Source organism: Podarcis melisellensis, assembly GCF_964234715.1.
Source record: "Podarcis melisellensis genome assembly, chromosome: 2".
Lineage (NCBI taxonomy): Eukaryota > Metazoa > Chordata > Lepidosauria > Squamata > Lacertidae > Podarcis > Podarcis melisellensis.
In genome coordinates this window covers 39,071,579-39,094,863 of record NC_138529.1, presented here as the reverse complement: position 1 = coordinate 39,094,863, position 23,285 = coordinate 39,071,579, and the positions used below count along the sequence as shown (strand labels likewise).

Sequence of the window (23,285 nt, the reverse complement as noted above, 5' to 3'; positions counted from 1 at the left end):
GACAAAAGATTCCTGCATTGCAGGGCGTTGGATTAGATGACCCTTGTGGTCCCTTCCAAGTTTGCAGTTCTGTGCTTCTATGAAATGTTCTTGGGCTCCAGCTTCCACCAATCCCAGCTACCAGGACTAGTGTTCAAGGATGATGGGAGCTGCACTGCAAGAAGACCTCATCCCTGATATATTCATTATAAAAACCATTTGCCCAGCTGCCTAAGTAGTTAGCCCTTGCCTTCTAGGAAGGGGCTGTAAGTTAGTGGTAGAGCACCTGCCTTCTTTTCAAGAGGGCCCAGGGCCCATGCCTGGCAACTCCTCTCAGCCTCAAGCAAGCAGGGCCAATGCTCAGGAGTGATAGGAGTTGTAGTTTAACAACCTCTGGAGGGCCACAGATTACACAAACACACACAGAGAGACACATGATGTAAACAATCTTGAGCTTGATGGGCTTATAGTGTGGCATAGGATAAGGCAGCTTCCTAAGGCTGCACAACTTCTGGATTATGCCGGGTTGGTGTGGTCATTGCTTTCTGTTTGGCGTCAGGTTTCAAAGTTGCTAGAAGCATTTCTCATCAATGACACATCCTTTGGCTGAAGAAATCCAGCATCTCCTCTGCAGGCAGCAACCCGGCAAAAGGGATTGTGTACATTTTTTTTTTTTTTGGAAAAAGAGCAAGGTGGTGGTTCTTCGCCAACAGCCAGCCCTCCTCTCTTTCTGTTTGGGGAACCACAAAAGCCACACAAAAGCCCTTCTAGCCATGTGAACTCTCTGACATTCCAGATGTAAACAGAGCTGTTCAGCTATCTCCAACCTTCCACATGTGTTTTGCAGCCATTTCCTATGAATGGCGCACTTACGAGGACAGTTAGGTCTCAAGAGCCACATGACTCTAGTGGTGCTTTTTACACATGCGAACCTTCCAGCGGATTCCTTTTTGCCTACATCTCTTTGCAGATGAATGTCAAATCTACATTGGCCGGAATGTTCATCTGAGTGACCAGTTGCCTTCCAGTCTGACAGCACAAGCCCACATAATGAATGTGTGAGAGAAGTTCAATGGCTATTTTAAAGTCCATGCATGGAAACTTTGAGGGCTGATTATTAGATTCCTGGGACTTCTATCTTGTTTCAGTGCCCTAACGAAACCAGTGACATCGTCTCTGTGTCAATACATTCAATTCAAGAAGATGTGCCACCCAACAGTTGCCCTGAGGCCCTGAAAAGCAGAGAATTGCAACTTGGAAACTGCTCAGCAAAAGATCTGGACAAGCGAAAGAGATGCTTGACTGCTGCTCCTTGGCTAGCCATGCTGGTGCTTGGAGATGGCTAAGGAGGAAGGTATTTTTATACCAGCCATTATTTATCAAGATAAACTCTTTAAATACATTTCCACTGCTGAGGTGAATCATGCTTCCTGGAGATGAGCTTATCTCATCCTCTCCAGGAACAAAAATCCTGGAGGCCTTGCAAAGTGCAAACTTTGCCTTTCCCAGAGAGCACATACCAGTCCTTCTGGTTTCCTCACTGAGTTTCCTGAATCTCAGACTCCGTCACACAAATCCTAGGCTCACACACGGGGACACACCTAGCTGCTGTCATCATATGTGATGGAAGTCCAGCAAGTCCTCCCAGCCTTGAACACTCATTTGGAAACAGTGTTGTCAAGATAATTCTTTTCATAAACAAACAGAAATTGGAAAAGCTTCAGGAATGAAATCATCATGCTAGTGCTTAAACTGGACCAACATGGGTCCCAGAGATGACACAGGGAGAATGATCCCAAAGCTTAACAGCTCTGCTGCCTGCTCTCTAAATCCCCTTTGTCTGACTCTGTGTACATTATCTCCCAAGCCCCAGTGCCAATGTCTAGCAGAGAGGGCACCCAGCACCAAAAGGAAAGGATTCTCTCTCCATTCTTTGGTTCTTGACTGGATGGTTTCCAAAGCTACAACTGTTTTTATATGTAATCTGCCCAAGTTGTGAGTGGTTATTTCAATTCATGCCATGCCAAATTGTTTTGCCGGTGAACAGTTTTGGTGCAAAAGGGGGACTTGGAGAGCAAAATACGTTTCCTTTTATTTTGGTGCCAGCTTACGCCCTTTTTACTTCCACAGGTAGCATATGCTTGGGGGGGGGCATATCTTTAAAAAGAATTCATCCTGATGCCCACATGATCCTAGCCAACCAGTGCTACCTACCTTCTGGAACCATCCCTGGAGTTATGACCAGAACCACTTCAGAACTCTACTAGCTGACATTGGGCCTACCTAGTGAGCAGGGCTGTTTCCAAACTGCTGCTATTCAATCACTTCACAGCAAATCCAGGCTGTGCAATAAGGGTTAACCCACTTCTCAAGAGGATCAGACCTTTTATGATAAGGAAACTGATGGGAAAATGTGCTGGAAAGTGTGGGATAAAATTGGTTCTGAAGCAATGTCATCTAACCTCCTTGAAAACAAATCAGGATGAATGCTCCAAAACCAGGCCATCTTGAAGAGCTCAACTATTCATTTGAAGAAGAAAAATGCTCATCACACAAATCTAGTTTAGCCCTCAACTGAGGGAAGCAATAAAGTGGGTTGATCCTGCAAAGAAGAAACTGTTAACTAACATTGCTGGGGAACTTTGCTGAATGGAGTTTACTGAGTAAGCATTATATCAGGATATTTTACTATGGGAAAGGGTCATTGATGGATAAAATGGCTATAAGTTAAGGCTGCAGATTCTGCTCCTGTTTTCCTGAGAGGAAACACCACTGAATTCAATAGGACATATTTCTGAGTCTTCTTTTGTAGGCGAGTTTGTGTGATCTCTTTTAATTTTGCTTGATCCAGGTAAGAAGAAGGACTCTAGCATGGAAACAGCCCAACTCTCCATGCAGCTAGACCTCTTGCTGCTAAATTCATCATATGATTTCTCCTTTATAACTTGTAGCAATATGTGTGTTGCTTGATCCAGTTCCCTTTGAGAGACAAACTATTAGCTGAATAATCTGGGTTAAACTGCTCATTGTGTTTGCACATCAAACAGCATGCCCAAAATTTAGTAGGTTTCTCCATCTTCCACCCCATTCCATCTGAGCTATTACGCTTTTCTTTTGCTCTGCTATTCAACCAGTGTTGAATTATTCCATATTAAGCAAGCAAATTCTCTTCTTTCTCTTAAGTCACCCCCTGGCTGCATTAAGTAACAGGGGGCTGTCCAGGTCCCTCACTGCTGCTGTCTTTCAGAGAACCGCTTGGATGGCTGAAGGTTGCATTCATTCACACTCAGGGGGCAAGCACAGCTAGTTAGAAAGACATGTCCCTGCTCTGCTGGCCTCCAGTGTTGATTGGCAAGTTAGCTGAGCAGGAAATACTATTCCTGCCCTGCTCCAACCTTGCCTTCTCCGTCCACCACCTTTCAGCATCAGTCAATGAAAAAGAGCCCCCTTCTGCCTGATTGTACTGAACATTGCATTAGGGGAAGGGTGTGTGAAAATGTTTATAGTGTGAGCTCATGGAAAGAGAAGCGCTGGCAAGAATCTAGATTGCAGAGCAAATGCCAGAGGAATCTCAGAGCCCCAGCATAAAGTGCATCATTGCTTTTAGTGAGTGCTGACTTGCTGCTAATGCTGATGTGCTGGTTGGAGTGAGGGATTATCAGGGAATGCAATAAAATTGACATCATGCTTCGGAGCTGAGGCAAGGTTGCATCTGTCAACAGCATGACCCTCTTCTTTGCTCACAATTCTAAAAATATATCTGTATTGAATGAAGGACTTCATCGACTTCATCCGTGGCTGAGAGAGAGGCTTCCTACAAATGCAGACAGGAATTGTGCATCCCTAGAGTAGCTTTCCAGACATCTTTGATACTCACGGGAGACATGGTGACCCAGCATTTCATAGTGGGAGAGGTTTTTTAAAAAAATGCAATTATCCAATTAATTCTTCAACTTACACAAACACAGAATATTATTCCCTTCCCTCAAAATAAGCAGAGTTTCCTTTTTATGTAATGAGGACATGGGTGGGGAAATCTGTTTTTGCAGACCCTGTACCCATTTTTCCCACTGGAAGGTTCCCAACACAGCCACACAATATATTTAAAGCACATGGTTTCTCTCAAAGAATCCTGGGAACTGTAGTTTATCCTTAACAGAACTACGATTCCCAGCCACCTTAACAAACTACAGACAGATGGGTAGGGTATAAATAATAAAATTATCATCATTGACATCACCAGGAGTCTGGGTTTTTTTTGGGGGGGAGGTGCAGATGTGACCATAGTCCTTACTTCCTGTCTGACACCTGGACTCTTTCGCAGAAGCTTCTTATACATCCTGAAAAAACAGGGAGGGTGGTCCTTCTGTACCAAGCATGAGTGATCCCAAATTGAGAAAAACTAACATTTAGGGCTGGGTGATATATCATCCAAAATTGGTTTGAAGTCCACATCATGGTAACAGTTTAATAATATTTGGCATGGCAATATATCGCAAATCATGATGTGTGTGTGTGCTATGTAAAAAATCATGACGTGGGGGAAAATCAGGATTCCCTCATGATTCCTGCCATCCCTGTTGCTCTATACTATAAAATAACAGTTGTAACAATACATTAAAGGTAAGTAAAAATATCTCTGTTTTAGACTCCTAAGTAGTTGCAGTTGTCAGGACATTGCCCCATTCGCTTCCACACAATTCCATCCTGATTTCTGACATTGTCATATATTGGTATATCATGATGTTTAGCTGGTGATATATCATGATGTTGAAAACTGGACATCACTCAGCCCTAATAGCCTTATGGAGCGCAGGATCTAGAATCAGTGGTGGAGCAAGCCGATTGGGCACCTTACAAAGACCTTTTGAATCCACACACCATCAGAATCTGAATTTTCAAAACTGGGAGTTCATCACATTTGACCCTCCCCACCCCAGTTCAGCTGTAGTCTAATCTGTTGGTGGGAAATGTGGACAGAGTAGAATCCACTGGCAATATACAACCTCTGTATAATACCTGAATAGCCATTTAATTTCCATAATGTGGGCGCCAAGCCTCCACCTCACTCCCAGGAGAGATGCGTGGCTCAGGCGCACAGCAGGCCTCACGGTGAGTGCCGCCTGGCATTTTGTCACCCCCCTTAGTAGTGACACCCAGATCGGCCCGCCCCCACCACACCCCCTTCCTCCACCCCTGTCTAGAATCAATCTAGATGGAAAACAGCATGTTGAGCATGAATGATTCCTGATTGAGGAAAAACTACATTTTCCGTGCAACAAACAGGTTTGTGCATAACCAACCTTAGCGCCATGATGTCGGAATCAACCCAACTGCAACATGTTGTCTTCTTACCTTATCACAGAGGAAACTGCAGAAACTTGAGGTTGCCCTGTTAACAGGTGGGTTCAATTCATATGATAGCTCTTTGGGTTAGTTTGGCTGCTCCTTTCCTGAAAGTGCAAAGTTCAGTTTTCAAGTATCCAGGATGGAGCTTAGATCATGAGTACAAATCTTCACTGGGAATTCAAACCATGGCCTTCTCCTCTGTTGACAGAGTATCACATTACTGCCTAAGCTTGATGCCTTATTCCAAAACTTCAGCCACAGAGACAATTCCTTATGGAGCCTTTGGTGGGAGGGATGACTAAAACACACCAGGTAAGCAGTCACAGTCTAGTTGCTTATGTCTCCTATCAAGCCAAAGCTTTCCCCAGTGGGATTATACAAAGCTGTTTATACTGGATTCAGTTATGACTGAGCTTGCATTCCACTGGAGTTCGCGTATGTTCAGGGAATAACATGTCAACTCATCGTTTTGGAGTTGCATTTGCTGTTTACTTTCAAGCCACCTGTTTTTGGCAATTGACATTGTCCCTCCATTGTGTATGTGTGTGTATATTTGCAAGTGTACACATATATTTATCAAATCTTCATCCTCACAGATATGCTCAGAGGTCAGTAGCTACATAGTAGCTACAAGTTATGGCCCTACAATCCGCATCACAAACACATTATGGAGATTAAATGGCTATTCAGGTATTATACAGGGGTTTTATATTGCCAGTGGATTCTACTCTGTCCACATTTCCCACCAACAAATTGGACTACAGCTGAACTGGGGTGGGGAGGGTCAAATGTGATGAACTCCCAGTTTTGAAAATTCAGATTCTGATGGTGTGTGGATTCAAAAGGTCTTTGTAAGGCAAAAATCTGATGCTTTGATAGAACTAGAGACCGTCTTAAATACTTATGCCATTTGTGTCCCACCACCAAGGAGCTCAAGATAGCATAAATGGTTCTCCACCCTGATTTCATCCTCACAGCATCCCTGTGAGGTAGGCTTGGCTATTTATACCCTGACTGACTGACCTTCTGTGTATCAGAGTGGGCACCCTCAACGGCAAAGACCTCTGTACAGTATAGCTATCCAAAACAATCAAAGTGGAATGAGGAAAGAAACGAGCCTCAGATGTCCCTATTCGTATGAAAAAATATTTTCCTAAGTACGTAGATTAAATTATTTTTTTGGCACAGCCAAGACTATCACAAACCTGACTCCCACAAACTCAGATTACCATGATACCCAAGGCAACAAAGACACCTTCCTCTTCCACACACCCACAAACACGCCTCCTCCTCTATTTTGGAACTGAGCCTCAAAATGCTCTTCTGCCTCTTGTATTTTTGGCCCAGTCTCCACTTTGAAATGTGACCAAGGTGACATTTGGATGATTAGCGTAACCAGTGGTTATCAGCTTTCCTGGCTGCTTAGGACCTTCTCACAGCCTTACCATTCCTCAAACGCTGTAGATGCTTCATGTGAAAAAGAACACCCCTTTTCTGGTTAGTCGCAAGAAGATGACTGAGAGAGAACCGGGACTATCCCTCAAATTAGCACCTGCACATCAGAGCCAGTCCCAGATGCTGAACAATAATTATGGCGAAAACAGTTCATTGTGCAGCAAATACCTTCTTTGGGCAACTTTCAATAGTCACTGGGAGGAACTCAGCATTGTATTAAGATTCACTTCTGTATTAAGTTGATCGTTCTGACAGCTCAAGCATTTCAGCTTACAGGGAAATCTTCTCTCCCCTTTCACACTTTGTTTTGGGGGTTCTCCTGACCTGCCCAGAGCCAATATCAGTGAGTACATGGGGTGAAGAAAAGGGTACAAGTCTCACTGCATGAGAAGGAGTCAGGTGAACCCCACATACTGATTCCTACTGTGACAGAAAAAGATAATACAACTTTCAGAAATTTTAGCCAGATTTTAATTGCTGGCTTACATGTGTGCACATTTGTACAACTAGTTTTACATATTGGACAGTATTACATATTTTAAAATACTGATTACGATTATATGGTGAATCCATTTGTTCTATTTTCACCTTTTTAATGGAGGGGTGGTGGTGGTGAATCTCAGATATTTAGGGCATGCCCGGTAGGCCACTTTCCAAGTTTCTACTCTGGCCAAAGCACTCAAGAATGCAGGAAACATCTTAGGAGGAAATAGGTAGTCTGACATCCTTGATCCTGGGAAATCCCAGTCTTTAATGGTCCTTGTCAACTAATAGCCTGCAGTCTCCAACCACCTCAAGATATCTGCAATCACCTTAAAGAAAATTCTCATTTTTATATCCATGTTTACTCCAGTCTTTTCCCATCCTCATGTATGTAACTGGATCAAAATTCTGCAAAACTTGAAATCCTGCTTCCTTAATGCAAGCTGATCTTCAAGCAGAGGCTGGACAGTCATCTGTTGGAGAGGATCCAGTTCTGTATCAAGCAGGGAGATGAACTTGGTGGCCTACAAGGCCCCCTTCTGACTCTATGGTCACCTCCACATCATACTTTTAACTCATGGTTCTGTGTTCTTTTGCGCACCGGGGACCAATTTGTGGGACGGTGCTGCTAGCTCCAATTGCAAGGGGCCCTCCTGGTCTTTTGTGTCATCTCACAAGGCCTTGCCCTGCACTTGTGTGGCCTTGTGGGTGGAATGCTGGCCTTTTCAAAAGGGCTCGTCATGGTCTTTCCCTTCATCAAGCTTCCCCAACTCACCCTCTCTCAGTTTAGAGTCTCTTCACTGAAGCTTCAAATGGCGGCTGGTTTTCTGGGCCAAAGGAGAATTTTACTCTCAGTCACCATTGTCTATTGGTTGTGAGGTGGGGTTTCTTTTGTGGCTTTTTTCTCAGTAAAAAAAAAGCCATTTTTGTTAGGTGTTTGTCATAACTTGGGTGAAAATAGGATTGGCTTAACATGGCAGGTGCTCTGGGATACTTTCCCATAGTCCATTCCAAACCCCACAGGATCACCCTGAGTTAAGATGTGAGTCAGACATCCCCCCTGTGCTCCACATTAAGGAATTTCCTTTGGAAGAGCCCAAGGTCTGAACAGGGGGTTGTCTGATTCATGAGGTAACTGCTGCTTGTCAATGACATACAGCCTGGAGGCATTTGTGTGGAGAGGAAGGGAGACTGCCCAGGGAAGGAAGGAAAAAGAGGCAAGGCTCCAGGGCTGTACGGCCAACCAGTCACGCCTGTGTGTACAGACAGAAATCCTGGCTGTGTAGGTGGTGATCTCAGAACAAATCATTCACTAGCATATCCTTCAAAGATACAAACGGGGCTTTGCCAAATATCCCTTCCTTGGAACAGTAGTCAAACGCACATGTACTGGTTGTATCTCCGCCCAGTGGTTCATAGCAACGTGCTGTTGCATTGTCTCCTGCTAGTTCCCCCCCTTAACCCAGAACAAAGGAAAGAACAAATGTCTTTGCGGCTCACGATGGCAGTAAAGAGAAGGAAAAACTTATTCACTTCCAGGAATGCTGGAAGTCAAGGGAGCACTTGGCAGCACTTCAGTTGATGACACTGCCTCTCTCCATGAGACCATGCACTTCACATCCCAACAAATAGATGGGAGAGCAATGTTGCTTTATTTACAGCGGGCGGATGCTTCAGATGGTTCTGTTCCCAGAAATAATCAGTACCCTTTGACTAAGTTAATCCCCGATACAAAATCCTCTAAATGAGGGGTGGGGAGACTTCTTCAGCCTGAGGACTGCATTCCTGCCATACGTTACCTTCCAGAGTTGACATGCCAACAGAGGGTGGGGCCAGAGCTCCATATACCTTCCATTCACACATATACCTTCCATTCACACTCATCCCTTCATCCACCCACATGCTCCCGACCCACCCTCACTCTGTGCTCATACACATCTATGCATCAGCAGCACATGGTTCCTCTTGGGTTCTTCTCCGAAGATGAAAGTTACAGCTTGCCTGATGTTAAATAAAGAATTGTGAAACTGCTAGTTGTGGCCCGATTAAATAATGGCCATTATGATCTGAGCCAAGGCTGGTCCAATACATTTGGGCACCTGAGGTGAACCACAAAATGGCACCCCCTTTCCTTGCCAGGAATGGGGGGGGGAGAGATAAAGACATCAGGTTCTGCTGCCCCTGTGGGTCCTGCCACCTGAGGTGGTCATCGTGACTAGTGTCACCTGCAAACCCCATAGTCTTTCCCTGCGTGGCTGGATTTCATGCCACATAAGCAAAGTTAAACACTTTACTTGACATGGTGACATTAAGTGATTGACATGTGGTGGCCCCACCCACCTGTCAAAATAGCCCACGGGACTTGCGGGAGGTTGGGATCTGGCTCATCTGCTAGATCCAATTCCCACCCCTGCCTTAAAGCAGCACCTGGACACCTAGGATCGGAATGTTAATAGCTCAGGGTATTCAGGTGATGTGTCTCCATGGGAGATAATTGTTAGATGATTGCTTCTTAATACAAGACCACCTTGCATTGTTCTGAAAGGGAAATACCTGGAAGGTCATGAAAAGTGACATGCCTTTCTTCTCCTGACAGAAGCTGTGGTTGAAGTCGGGAAGAAGAAAGACTGAGAAAACCAAGAGGGCAGAAAGGTGAGTTTGGGTTCTGTAAGCAGCTTTGGGACACACCTCTTTGGAGATCTGAAGTGGACAACGGTTTGGCTATCTGCTGTCATGTGCAAACTGGGGCTCCAGTTCTACTCAATCTATGTATCTGCAAATAAATTATACAAAATGCTATCAAGACTCCACTGACCACCTTCCAAAGGGAACCAAACTTGCGTAACTGCTTTGCCTCAGGAGCTTTCTACCATGTGGAGAAGTCACAATACTTCAACAATATTAGTAGCAGTGGTGCAGGTAATGCCTAGCAGGTAACAAAGAACCAATGCCTGTATCTCTGGGTTGCACCATGCCCCTGAGGCGGATGCAGAGAGGAAATGAAAGTGAGGAAGAGGCTGCAGGAACTCAAAGGAGAGAGGATGTTGTTACAGAGTGTCCAGCCACTTGGAGTGGCAGCCTTCCAGTGGACTCCTGACACAAGGAGAGATGTTGACTTGGAGCCTTGGATTTCAAGCCAGTCCAAGTAGCCCTGGCCTTTGTGGTTTCTTGCATTGTCTTTTCCCTAGTTGACTCCCTGCCAGTTGTTTGTGACTCCCACACTGTACAGCATCACATGCACAGTTCCAGTGTGAGCTGTGAGCCTGCCAGGAGGATGACTTAATCTAGATCTACAAGAGGCATCTCTCTCTCTCTCTCTTTCTTCTGAGGATGCCAAAAAAGTGCATCATTCTTTGCTTTGACAGTCTTGATTTTACCTCAGGGAAGCTTCCCCCACAGTGACTCTTCCAGTATTCCTGTTAGAAAATCATTTATCTCAGATTGCTTCCAACCTGGCAGCAACAGGAACAGAAATATCTCCTGCAGAAACATACCATTTACAATGCTCAGTCCAACAGGGGTTTGAGGAGGATTTATAGTAGCATTGAAATGCTGGTGAGGTTAGAGTACTGTCATGGGCATCTGTGGGTTAGGAGATAAAGTGGACAGGTGCTCCTCGCCCATGACCCATAACCCCCAGATTCCTATCATTTTACAAAAAAAAAGTAAGTTTCTAACATTTTTAGAACCTCAGATATGAAGCAAAATGTACAGGCGGTATTCTCCTATCTTTTTGTGTGTGTGAAACTAGCCTGCTCCTCCCCTTTCAGTGTTTTACCTCTCTGGGATAATTCCTGCAGAGGCTCATGGGTACCACTACCTTGATAGGGAGTAGCACTTTGGGACTACCCACTTCACAATGTCCCCTGTGGGCTATAACAACACTCTAAGGCCAGGTTACCAATTCAACAAATAAGTTTGCTGGAATTTGTAGTACAGTTGGGCTACGCTCTTCTATAAGCCCCTGTTGGACAACCCCAACACTAGGTATAAATCTTCCTTGGTCAAGGCCTCTTTTGGGCCCCACAGAACCTCTTGCCATATAGGTTGCCATGCTCAGTCACAGACTGCCTTCTTGTTCCATCATCTTGGCCAACTGGGAACTTACTTCTCTGTTCCTGCTTCCTTCCCTGCCCCATTCTCTATGGTTCTTTTAGCTCTCAACCTTTTGTCCTTTTGCCTCCCCCACCTTTCCACAGAGCTTTGTCAATTTCCTTAAGGGAGAGGGCCATAACTCTGTGGTGTGCCATAAAAAACCATATCCATTGTATGAAAAGGGTCCCAAGTTGAATGCCCAGGATCTCCAGATAAAGCTGGGAGAGGCCCCTGTCTGAACCCCTGGAGAGCCACTGACTGTCAGTATACAGTCAATATTGAACTGGATGGACTAGTGGCTTGACTGGGTATACACCAACTTTCTCTCTGTGTCCTCTTGCCTGTTTGGGGCACTCTCTCTTCACCTGCTTTTGCCTGCTCCTCTGGGGCTATTCATCAGCAATTTCCCACCACACCATCTGTCTAATTCTTATGCACCTAATCTCCTTTTCACTGCTCTCTGCCTCCTTCCCATCTCTGTTCCTCTCCTTTCCTCATCTTCACTTTCTGTCAATGCCGACCAAACTTGGAAGAAATTGCCAGCTGTTTTACATAAGTCATAGTGTTATTAAGTTTTTGTTGAGCTCATAGGGCTGGACCCCACCACCACCTCAATCTGCAGAACAACAGGGCTGATCCCCATTCATCAACCCAAGAGAAAGGGGACATTTGCAGCATTTACACTGATGGAATTCTGCAAAATCTTCTCAGCAGGGCATGATTGTTCAAATGATGCTTTGTACACGTTAACTTACCACAGACTACCAGTGCAGGAAGCTTCCATGAAGGCACATCCTTAGAAAGCATAATCAAACTCTCACTTAGGCTCCCATGTGCCCAACTCTTCTATGTATTTGCCCTGCAGTTGCCTGGTAGCTGACACAACATGTTCTCAGTTGTAAATCTTTTAATTCCACCAAGGCTTGAAGGCAACTTAGCTAGCAGAGCTGCAGGATGCAAGATCCCTAAAATGGAGGAATAATATAACTGGATTACTGTGCCAACTATGTCATAATCCCAGCTCCTAGCAATAATCTACAATGGTATGTTGGAGAGTGGTATGAGGCTGCCACAATGATTTACACCAAAGGAGCCTCAAGGAGCAGAGCAGAACAACAGCTGCATGAGTATTGATTCCTAATTCTATTTGCAGGAGAAAACCACTCCTACTAGCACGATAACACATGAGAGGGTTTCTTCCAGAGGGACTTGAACTTCCCATTGCACCTGATAGTCAGGAAAGAAGAGAGAGCCTTCCTTAGGTACCATATACAGTATTCATGACACCAGGAAGGGTTGTAGCTCAATGGTAGAACCCATGATTTGCATGCAGAAGGTTCCAGGTTCAAGCCTTGAAATCTCTAAGCAGGGCTGGGAAAGGCCTCTGCCTCAAACTTTGGAAATCCAGTGTCAGTCCATGTAGACCAGGGTTTCCCAAACTTGGATCTCCAGTTGTTGTTGGACTACAACTCCCATCATCCCTAGCTATCAGGATGATGGGAATTATAGTCCAAAAAACAGATGGAGACCCAAGTTTGGGAAACCCTGGTGTTGACGGTACGGAGCCAGATGACACTAGCAGTCGATGATGATGATGATGATAATTTATTATTTATACCCCACCCACCTGGCTGGGTTTCCCCAGTCACTCTGGGCGGCTCCCAACAGAACATTAAAAACATGATAAAACATCAGGCATTAAAAACTTCCCTAAACAGGGCTGCCTGTCTTCTAAACGTCAGATAGTTGTTTATTTCCTTGACATCTGATGGGAGGGCATTCCACAGGGCGGGCGCCACTACCAAGAAGGCTCTCTGCCTGGCCAAGGGCTTCATGCTATATTGCTCTGTTTTGCTCAGTCTTAATTTGCATTGCTCCATTAGCCAACATGGGAACTGAACTAAAAAGAGGTGGTAAATGGCATGGAAAAAGAGACACAGGGAAGGTAAAGAACAGTCTGTTTAGTACTGGTCCATGAGTAATGCCGAAAAAGCATTGGTCCTCGAAGGGCAGCTTGATTAATTATGGCAATTTGCATAAACTTCCATTCTGTAATCATAGTTTTTGCATGAGGCATTGTCTACAACTGTTAATAGAAAAGACGCTCAAGGTTATCGCACTGCCTTGTGTTGTGTGAAACAAACTTTTGCACCAAAGTGCCTCATAATTATGGAAGTGAATGATAAAACACCTCTTCATTTTAGATGGTCTGTGAACTTAGCAATGTCCCTCGTGAGCCTTTATTTCCTTGAGCAGGACTTCAATATAGCAGCTCTATGGCAACCGCCCTGTTTACTGGCAGGCATTTGCAACTTACTAAACTGCACCTACCTTCTGGGAGAGCAAAAGAAACAGAAATGCATCCTGTTTGCTGTGTGCCAACCTGTATCTTATTAAGCCTGACAAATGGATATTTTCTTAAAGGATCTCTTAGAGCCTTCTCAGAGGGACATCTTCAATCACTTGACACGGACGAAAACAATCATGGCAGTCCCTTTTAAGAGCGCACTGAAAGGTAAGGCATTCTGGGTTGACTTGCTACATCACCATCAGAGAGCCAATCATCTGTTGTGGCCAAATCCCAATCTGAACAAAATTACTGAAGAGTTGGGGTACTGTCCTCTATTTTGTTAGGAAAGCTTAAAAAGGTAAAGGGACCCCTGACCATTAGGTCCAGTTGCAGACAACTCTGGGGTTGCGGCGCTCATCTCGCTTTACTGGCTGAGGGAGCCGGTGTACAGCTTCCGGGTCATGTGGCCAACATGACTAAGCTGCTTCTGGCGAATCAGAGCAGCACACGGAAACACCATTTACCTTCCCACTAAAGCGTACTTATTTATTACTTGCACTTGGTGCTTTCGAACTGCTAGGTTGGCAGGAGCAGAGACTGAACAACGGGAGCTGACCCCATCGCGGGGATTTGAACCACTGACAAGCCCTAGGCCCTGTGATTTAACCCACAGCGCCACTGCTTAACCAAAAGGAGCATCCAAGTGGTGTTATATTACTGGTATTGATGATACATCTTCATTGAATTACATGTTTAAAGTTTTCTTGGTACATGGTGAATTTGCACAGTTGCAACCCTGCATATTCCAATATATTGAATGAAGTGTTGTTGTTATTTTTTAAAGGTGGGTTTGGGGAAGAGAGTGATCCTTGAGATTGGACTATATAGCACCTGTGTTTAGCTTATGCCAAAAGAAATTAATAGAAGTTACCATATTCTCGGAGGCAAGGGGGTGGTCATGGTTGCAAAGACATAAATTCACTTTCATTGAAAGACTTTCATACTGAAGAAGGAATAGAACTACAGCTAGGAAGATGGCTCCTATCCAAACTAAACAAAAATGTTTTGCACCTATTTTTTGTGGCGTTCGAGAAAACAAGAAAGTGGAGAATGACCACTGAATGACCATAGAATGTGTAGTGCAGGCAGCTCCACTTCCTTGCATGATTATACTCAGCAGATCACATGAAAAATTGCCATAGACATTTGTCCCAATTCAGCAGCAAATAGCAGCTTTTCCCAAGGGAAAGTGGTGGGACAAGTGGAAGTGTGCGTGAGCCATAGGTTGGAAATATGCATTGTGAAATATGGAGAGCACAAATTTTGAAGCACTGCTGTGTTTCAGTTCACGTATTGTTTTGGAAAGTGCAAATTATGTTGTTCATCTTCAAATGCAAACTGAATTTAATTTTCTCCCAGTTCCTAGGCCCCACCACTGGGCATGAGAATTTTGAAGCAAAATCCAATAATTTGAAGGTTCTGTGTTGACAGTTCCAACCTGATAATCTGGCAACCCTGGTTTGTATTTCTTAATCAACCACTATCCTTGCAGCCAGAATTAATTTCCTTCTTTCTTTATATATTGGAAAGCACAATGGTTTGTTTTAGAAGAGAGAGTTCACTGTTATTACTGCAAAAGTTGCTGAAGCACAAAAGCAAACCCTTCCACATGTTAGAGCAATGTTTTCCTTTTCACTGAGGTCTGAAGGACAAAACCAGAAGAAAGCTCGGTGTGTTTTTTGGATAAAGTTTCTGGCAATGCTTTCACTTGAAGAGGTTTGGGCTAACTCATATTACTTTTGATGTTTATTTATTTTTATCTCAGTGGTTTCTAAGTGTTACATTTTGGTTTGAGTAGGCAATGAAAATGTTCAGAATTTCAGCCCGATTGATAGTTAAAAAGGTAAAGGGACCCCTGACCATTAGGTCCAGTCGTGACTGACTCTGGGGTTGCGGCACTCATCTCACTTTATTGGCCAAGGGAGCCAGCGTACAGCTTCCGGGTCATGTGGACAGCATGACAAAAGCCACTTCTGGCGAACCAGAGCAGTGCATGGAAATGCCGTTTACTTTCCTGCCGGAGCAGTACCTTTTTATCTACTTGCACTTTGACGTGCTTTCGAACTGCTAGGTTGGCAGGAACAGGGACCGAGCAATGGGAGCTCACCCCATCGCAGGGATTCGAACTGCCAACCTTCTGATCAGCAAGTCCTAAGCTCTGTGGTTTAACCCACAGCATCACCCACATCCCAGTGATTGATAGTTACCTGGGTGCCAAAGTTACCTGGGTGCCAAATAGGGGAGTCCACCCCACTGGTGGAGGAAGAGGGGAGCAGGGGGAACACACCACCCCCAGCAGCACAATCCCAGTGGGGTGCCATTATGACTGCCCCTGCCTGCGTGGGTGCCACGCCCCTGCAGACGGCGCACCATGCCCCCACCTGCTCTCTGCCCCCCAGTGCCGGAGCATGAAGCTCTGCCACTGGTCCACCCCATCCTCTGCAGGCTTGCTTCTTAGGGATTTGTAGCTCTCTTTGAGTGGCTTCAAAAGCCTCCTGTGGAAGCTGCCCAGAGAAATTGGGGTTATGGGACCAGAGTCATCCAAGTCTCCTCTAAAAACATGAAATAAACCCATGACCAACAGTCCTTCATGGCTTAACCAGGTCTGTGGCTCCATAATGTTAACTCTCTCCATTAGCCTCCTTACTCAGCACAGTGAGTGATGGCTAACGTGCAAGGGTCATGGGATGGGAATGTAACCACAATTCACTGATATTCTTCTCACCTTTGTCTGCCTTAACACAAGAGAGTTCTGCTGGATCAGACCAAAGGCCAACCTACTCCAGCATCCTGTTCTCACAGTGGCCAGCCAGATGTCTTACTGGGGAACTTAAAGGATCCATTAGAGGTGCATCGCTTCTGCCACTCCTCTTTCTCACAAGCAACCTTTAAGTTGCTCTGCTTTCTCTTGGCTTCTGCATTATTTGCTTCCCCCCAAAATGCCTAGGCTTGGGCCTTAGTGTGTTGTAGTAATGAAGGTTGCCATTCTATGTGACCTAGCTACCCTGGATTGGTTCACTGATAGCAGCTTCAGAAAGGAAGCTGTTCCCAGTGATGGAGAAAAAGCCAGTAGAACAGTCATGAGGAACCTGTGACCCTCTCAGGTGTTGCTGGACTCCAGCTCCCAATCATCCCTGATATTTTCCCATGCTTAATGATGCTGACCAAACTTTTGAGTCCAATTATATGTGGCAGGCCATTGGTTCTGCATATCTGCACTAGACCCATCAGCCCAGATGGGTAAGGGTGGAGCTGATGAGAGGCTGCAAGCTCTCAGATTTCTCCTGATGGCATATAAGCCTCAGAAAGAACTATGAAAAAGAGGGGGAGAACCAGCCTGAAATGGCCTCCTATGGAAGGAACTGGTGGGGATTGGCAAAATGTGTTGTCTATTTCCCCCTTCCCAGGATGAACCCAGCTTCTCTGATCTGAAGCAAGTGAGGTGAAGTTGTCCTGAGTTCCGAGGGGTTTGGGACCTAGAAAATGTGAATCCTGCCTTTAGAACAGGGATGGGGAACCTATGCCCCACATCATCCCTGATCATTGACTATGCTGCTGTGAGTTGTAGTACACAACATCTAGAGGGTGCCACATTGGCCGGAATAACTTCTAGGTGAGGGCTAGGACCAGAAATCTGTGTCTAGCTGCCCCACGTTGTGACCTATGAGAAGTATAGTTCCTGGCAGCAAAGTTGGCTATGTATTGGCTCCGCCCCATTGGGTCATTTTGGATTGGCTCCACCCCATTGGGTCATCTTGGACAGGAAGACCTGTAAAAGGCTTGCCATTTGGGCTGGGATCCTGCCTGAGTAGCAAAGCCTTCCTGGCTTGATTCCTCAGCTCTGACTCAACTCCTGGCTCACCTTGCTCAGCTGCCGACAGCTGTCAGACAGCATCGGGATGAAGGGAGCAGATTCCAGAGCCTGTGCCTGGTGGAAGGAAAGAGACTACCTCTTCCATGACTGACATAGCTGTGGGTGCGCGAACTTCTTTCGAGGTGAAACCTGGAACTTCTTTAAAGTTCGAGGAGCAGATAGCTGAGAAATCTGAATTGCATTTTCAGTTCTTCTCTCCCTCCTCTTTTTAGCAGCCGACTGAGCTGCCTTCTGGAGAACAGGAAGGTCAAGCTCTGCTTTAGTTCATCCAGGCAGCAGATGTGCTGGTTGCCACCCAGGTGGTGGGGGTTACGAAAACACTGTCTGCAGCGATTGGGCTTGGCGGCTGTGGGCTGCGGAAGCGCCGCCTCTGCCTCGGGGAGAGAATGCTCTTCGAGCCAGAAAGATCATTAGCTTTCGCTCAGAGCGGCCTCCTTTTCATGATCTTTCTTGCGAGGGGCTCCTTCAAAAGCGGGCAGGGCAGGATGGCGCTGGTGACAGATGCTGCTGCTTGCAGGGTCCCCACATGGAGCTGTTGCCATCTGAGAGCTTCAGCGGGCAAATAAGATATCCCGGGCACAGATGGGTCTATGAGGCTGCATATTGTTAGAAGCTTGGCACCCTGCCCAAGAAGACACAGAAAACAGATGTTGCTCCGATGGCGATCCAATGGATAAGCTGTATGTACGCATGCTGCCAGCTCTGATGTCAGCTTCCTTCTCACTCCTCAGGGTCTGAGGCATTTGGCTCTCAGCCTGCAGTGGAGGCTGCGAAAGCTGAGCAGCTCCCACTTGCTCTGGGAAGGACTGTGTTGGAGCATCTGCTTTGCATGCAGAAGGTCCCAGGTTCCATCCATCCATCCCCAGCATCTCCAGTTTGGACTGGGAATGGCTCCTGTTGGAAACCCCCAAAGAGCCACTTTCAGTCAGCATAGATTTCAGACCAGGCAAAAGTGTGTATGGCAGAGTATGCTCAGCAAAACCCTGTTTGTTTGTTTGTTTGTTTGTTTGTTTGTTTGTTTGTTTGTTTGGAGCAAGACATACCATGAGACCAGGTTTGCACGTAATGCTAAGCCAAACATAATAATAATAATAATAATAATAATAATAATAATAATAATAATAATAATTCCCCACCCATCTGGCTGGGTTTCCCCAGCCACTCTGGGTGGCTTACAGATTATATAAAACATAGTTTTGCTCAGTGCTTTTTTTTCTAAAAAAATGTTTAGGGGTACTCTCATTTTGACTCAAGAACATCACCATTTTATAGTCCAAATCAGGAAAAATAAACACAGTAAATGGACAAAAGTACAAAGATTCACAAAATGTTTAGGGGCATGTGTCCCCCTGCGTCTCCCCAGAAAAAAAGCACTGGTTTTGCTGTTGGTAATGTGGTAGCAGCAATGCCAGATTTTTTCTCTACATTGCCACATGCTTGCTCATTCACACTAATCCATAGGTTGTCTTAGCATTATGTCTGAATCAGGCCACTATTTCAGACATCAGTCTTCTCCTCCCAATATGCTTCAGGCAGCAAATCGCCCTCATGTATCTTTAACAGAGTCTCACAGAAAGGTTTGTGCACTTATCCATTCATTGCCAATTAAAAGAAGGAAACTTGCTTTTAAAAACTGCAGAATTTTGCCCAGTATGAGCAGGAGGTTTCTGGGTGATATCATGGGAAACAGGGGCAGGGTGGAATTCTCCTTTGAACTCAGTGCCTGGGCTCCTGCTTTGAACTGACAGGCGCATTTCTCCCCAAGGGCTTGAGAAAGGCGCATTTGGACTGGATTTGGCGAGAGTGCCTCTAGAGCTGCCCTACTGCTCTCACAATATTTAATAAAGATGATAATGACATGTGTTCCTTCACCGTAATGTAAAGTACAAGCCAGGCACTCAATAAACAGGTTATTTGGCATAGCTCACAATTAAGGGTGTGAGCCTATAGAACCGGTTGCTGTCATTCCCAGGAAACAAGCACCTGTTTCTAATTAGCCTGGAAGGGAGAGAAAATCTTACAAAAGCCACCCCTCAAGCATGCTGGCTGGAGGCTGCTGGTCCTTTGCCTCGGAGGAAACACAGATAGGAACAATCTTGGAGGAAAGAGCATCACTCTATCATGGCAAGCAGACAGCTTTTCTGTATGATAGAGTGGAAGTGGAGCAATAAACTCTGAAACATGGTCCCTCCATTTATTCATCCCTGACGCAGGCCTTAAGAGGAATCTGGGCCACACACACCCATCTCAGCAAGAGTTGCTGAGTTCAAGGCCATGCTGGATTAGCATTCCTGGGTGATGAATGAGGGGTTGAAGTGTTTACTTTGAACACTGTGATCTGTGTCTGAATCTACTAGGCATTAAAATCTTTCAGGTTTCTGAATCCGTGCTGCAATTGCAGAAGCGGGAGGTGGCAGTCCTTGCATTTCGGAATTTAGACTGTAATCTAATATCCACTTACCTGGGAATAAGCCTTGTTGAACTGGGTGGAATTGACTAGGAGACAGGTGTAGGATTGCGCTGTTGTGGTAGGCATTTTAAGCCCTAGTCGCTGATATTAATTGGCGCCTAAAGTGGCACGAGAGACTGCTGAGAGACTGTGACTGGTTCAATGCCACCCAGTGAACTTTGTGGCCGAGTGGGGATTTGAACCCTGGTCTCCCAGGTCTTAGGCCAACACTCTAACCGCTACACTACACACTGCTGTAGTGTGGGAGAGCTCTGCCGGAAAACCTAGATAGTTGCTGCCAGTCAGAATAAACAAAAATGCACTTGACTTATAAATACCTTCACTTGGTGTAAGACAGCCTCTCTCTGTTCCTAAAAGTAGATTAGGCAAATTTATGGCAGATAAAGCTATCTATCAGGCATGGTGGCTGGGTGGAACTCCTTTGTTCAGAAGTAGCATGCCCTTGATTACCACTTGCTTTGTGGCAAATAGCAGGGTGGGGCTATTGCCTTGGTGTCTTGTGGGCTTTCTGCATCTCCAACAATGGTTGGCCATTGTGGGAAGCAGCAGGATGGGTTTGTCTTACTTTCTTAATTGTTGTAGCCCAGCAGACCAGGTTTTTCCTGAGGCAGAGTGATTTTCTGAGCAAAGCAGGAGGATGAAGGGCATCACCATTTCACTTGTAAGCCAGCTGACAGTCCTCTTGCCAAAAGGCCTTACAGGACACTTCCAGGCTCTAGGAATGTCTGTAATTATCCCACTTCATTTTGTCCTTGTTTATCTGGTTCACCCACTGGAACAGTTCTCACAGGGAAGTGAATAACTTATCTAGAAAGGGCTGCGGAACCTATGGCTCTCCAGATGTTGTTGGACTCCAGCATGGCCAATGGTCAAGGGGGGATGGGAGTTGCAGGTTATCAACATCTGGAGGGGGAATTTGTACTGCAGCAGTTTCCCCATTTGTTGCTTTTATAGAAGATGAGAATCTCTCTCTTGCGTTGCGGACAAGGAAGAGGATGAGAGATAAGGAAAGGGGGCATATCATGAAGAGATAATGAAGACTAGGCCTCCTCTAATATATGTCATAGGGAACCAGGAGATTTACCCTGGTGTAGGCAGATGCAATCTTGTTTGAATGATAATTAGTGGATCCTATTTGTGGGGGGGAGCTATTTCTGGAAGAAGAAAATTGGTTCTTTAAAAACAAAGCTTCTGGATTCAATTCTCCACTATTATCTTAAGGTCAAAACAAATCAGAGTAACCTCTAAATTCAGCTGTGGCTTTTTTTTTCCTACCAAGAAGTGAAAGGAAGGTAGAAATGTCATCCAAATATGAGATCAGGACATTTCACATTTTAAACACTCCCATGAACTTTGGATTGGAAATTCTATATTGTCTTCCTGGAAACAAATTCAATATATCCTCAAATTGACATGGAAGCATGAGCTCATTTGGACTTCTATAAGAGAGGAGCAGTATAAAGAGCAGGGTTAGTCATTACTGTCAAAAACAAATGGATGATCATTCAGCAGTTGTCTATTAGAAATGAGCAGCAGAGTGCACTAAGCTTTGAAAATCTGGCATATTCAGAGGATGAATGGATAGCTCAAATCCTCAGTTAAAACAACAGTTTTGTATGTGCCTTCTACACCCCAGAGTGTGCAGTTCCTTGCTGTATGTCGGGGATAGGGAAGCTCTGGCCCTCCAGATGTTTTATTCTTTTTATTCTTTAATTTTTATACCGCTTAACACCAAAATAGTCGTTCGACTCCAACTCCCAACATCCCTGACCTTTTGCCATGCTGGCTGGGGCTGATGGAAGCTGAAGTGCAACCTAATTTGTAAGGCAATTCTTAAGGTATCCTGGACCCAAGTTCATAGCTGTCAACGTTTCCCTTTTTTAAAGGGAAATTCCCTTATTCCGAATAGGATTCCTCACAAGAAAAAGGAAAAGTTGACAGCTATGCCCAAGTTATTAAGGGCTTGTAAATCTACCAGCTTGCCATTCCATCCTGTGTTCACAGTATTTACAAAAATCACATCGCTCTGTGCCAGTGGCGTAGTGTGGGGGTGCAGGGGGGGCCCGGCCGCACCGGGCGCAACATCTGGGGGTTAGGGTTAGGGGGCGCAAATCCACGGGTTAGGGATTACTTGCCTTGCCCCGGGTGCTGACAACCCACGCTACGCCACTGCTCTGTGCTATAATTTTTAAACTGAAAACAGAGCTGATGAAACAGAGAAGTTATAGGCTGGTGATTAAGGAACAGAACACTCAGCATTCCTGGCTTCCATAGCAGAATTCCAAGGGTCTCTTTGGGGGGAGGTCTCCCCACCCCCACCCCGAAGATGACAAGAATATACCACATATTATGTGAGCCTGAAATGTAGCTGAAGGCAATCTTGACAAAAGGTTCTCTCTATGGAAAGGCTTACAGTTTTTTCTTTTTGCTCCAGCTACAGGCCTTCACTGGGATTGAGGGATAGCTGCAGAATAATTTAACACAAGGTTTCTAAGAGCTTTTTTTAGGAATCCACAAGAAAAGAGCCTTTGAATGGGGATGCTGGCATAAGCATAATAATGGAAGTGACATAGAAACATAGAATTGCAGAGTTGGAAGAGACCCTGAGGGTCACCTAGTCCAACCCCCTGCCATGCAAGAATCTTCTGCCCAACGTGGGGCTCGAACGCATGACCTTGAGATAGAGAGTCTCATGCTCTTTGGACTGAGCTCTATCCCATTACATGTGCAGAAGAAGAGCACTTCAATATTTGCAGCTATGTTTACTTGAACTTTATCATCTAGGGAACGGTTCAGACATGCTAAATCACATTTTTCGGGCATCTGCTTTGCCTCTGTATTTAAGGAAGCAATAGAGTAAGTAGTCACATGGTGACAATTTCAAAAATGGCTCATGTTTCTTCTCATGCTGACTTGCCACATGAAGGCTAAAAAGCAACATGCAGCCCTAAGATGAACCACATACATTACATCCTTCAGACAGTGAGTGAAGGATGATACTCCAAAATATGAGTTTTATGGGGCCTAGGTGCAATGGAGGAAGCAGGGAGGGAGGGGCATAAGAACCCTTCACTCCCAGTTCCTGTTTATCTGTCGATACCTGTTTCTATATTTTTTTTAATAGAGCAGTTTTGTGCAAGAGCCAACTTGTGCAAAACCTCCCTATTAAAAATAATGTTAAAAGGTTGGTTTATCTTCTAAATAAATGAACCTGCCCTCAGTGTGCAGCA

General features: G+C 45.2%; 1 protein-coding gene and 1 long non-coding RNA gene across 9 annotated transcripts in view; one reads left to right on the top strand and one right to left on the bottom strand.

Moving 5' to 3' along the window:
• Positions 1 to 5,399: 5,399 nt before the first annotated feature.
• On the bottom strand, positions 5,400 to 9,289 carry LOC309360994. The gene is made up of 3 exons (XR_014164271.1): positions 9,182 to 9,289; positions 6,352 to 6,457; positions 5,400 to 5,526 (listed from the first exon to the last, which is right to left on the bottom strand). It is a non-coding gene; the product is annotated as an uncharacterized lncRNA (long non-coding RNA).
• CDRT4 (CMT1A duplicated region transcript 4) overlaps positions 5,587 to 23,285 on the top strand; it is a 32,896-nt gene continuing 15,197 nt past the window's right edge. For 2 of the 8 annotated variants that reach the window (XR_014164252.1, XR_014164254.1), the window contains exons 1-3: positions 12,419 to 12,623; positions 13,786 to 13,876; positions 15,078 to 15,169. Coding sequence is in view for 1 of the 8 variants with exons in the window: in XM_081895805.1 (XP_081751931.1) it covers positions 5,602 to 5,640; positions 13,786 to 13,876 (130 nt within the window). In the remaining 7 variants the exon portion in view is untranslated. Of the gene's footprint in view, positions 5,641 to 9,341; positions 9,371 to 9,396; positions 9,919 to 12,396; positions 12,624 to 13,785; positions 13,877 to 15,077; positions 15,170 to 23,285 lie in introns of those variants that run through there. The other 6 variants (XR_014164248.1, XR_014164249.1, XM_081895805.1 and 3 more) reach the window with 6 other exon arrangements.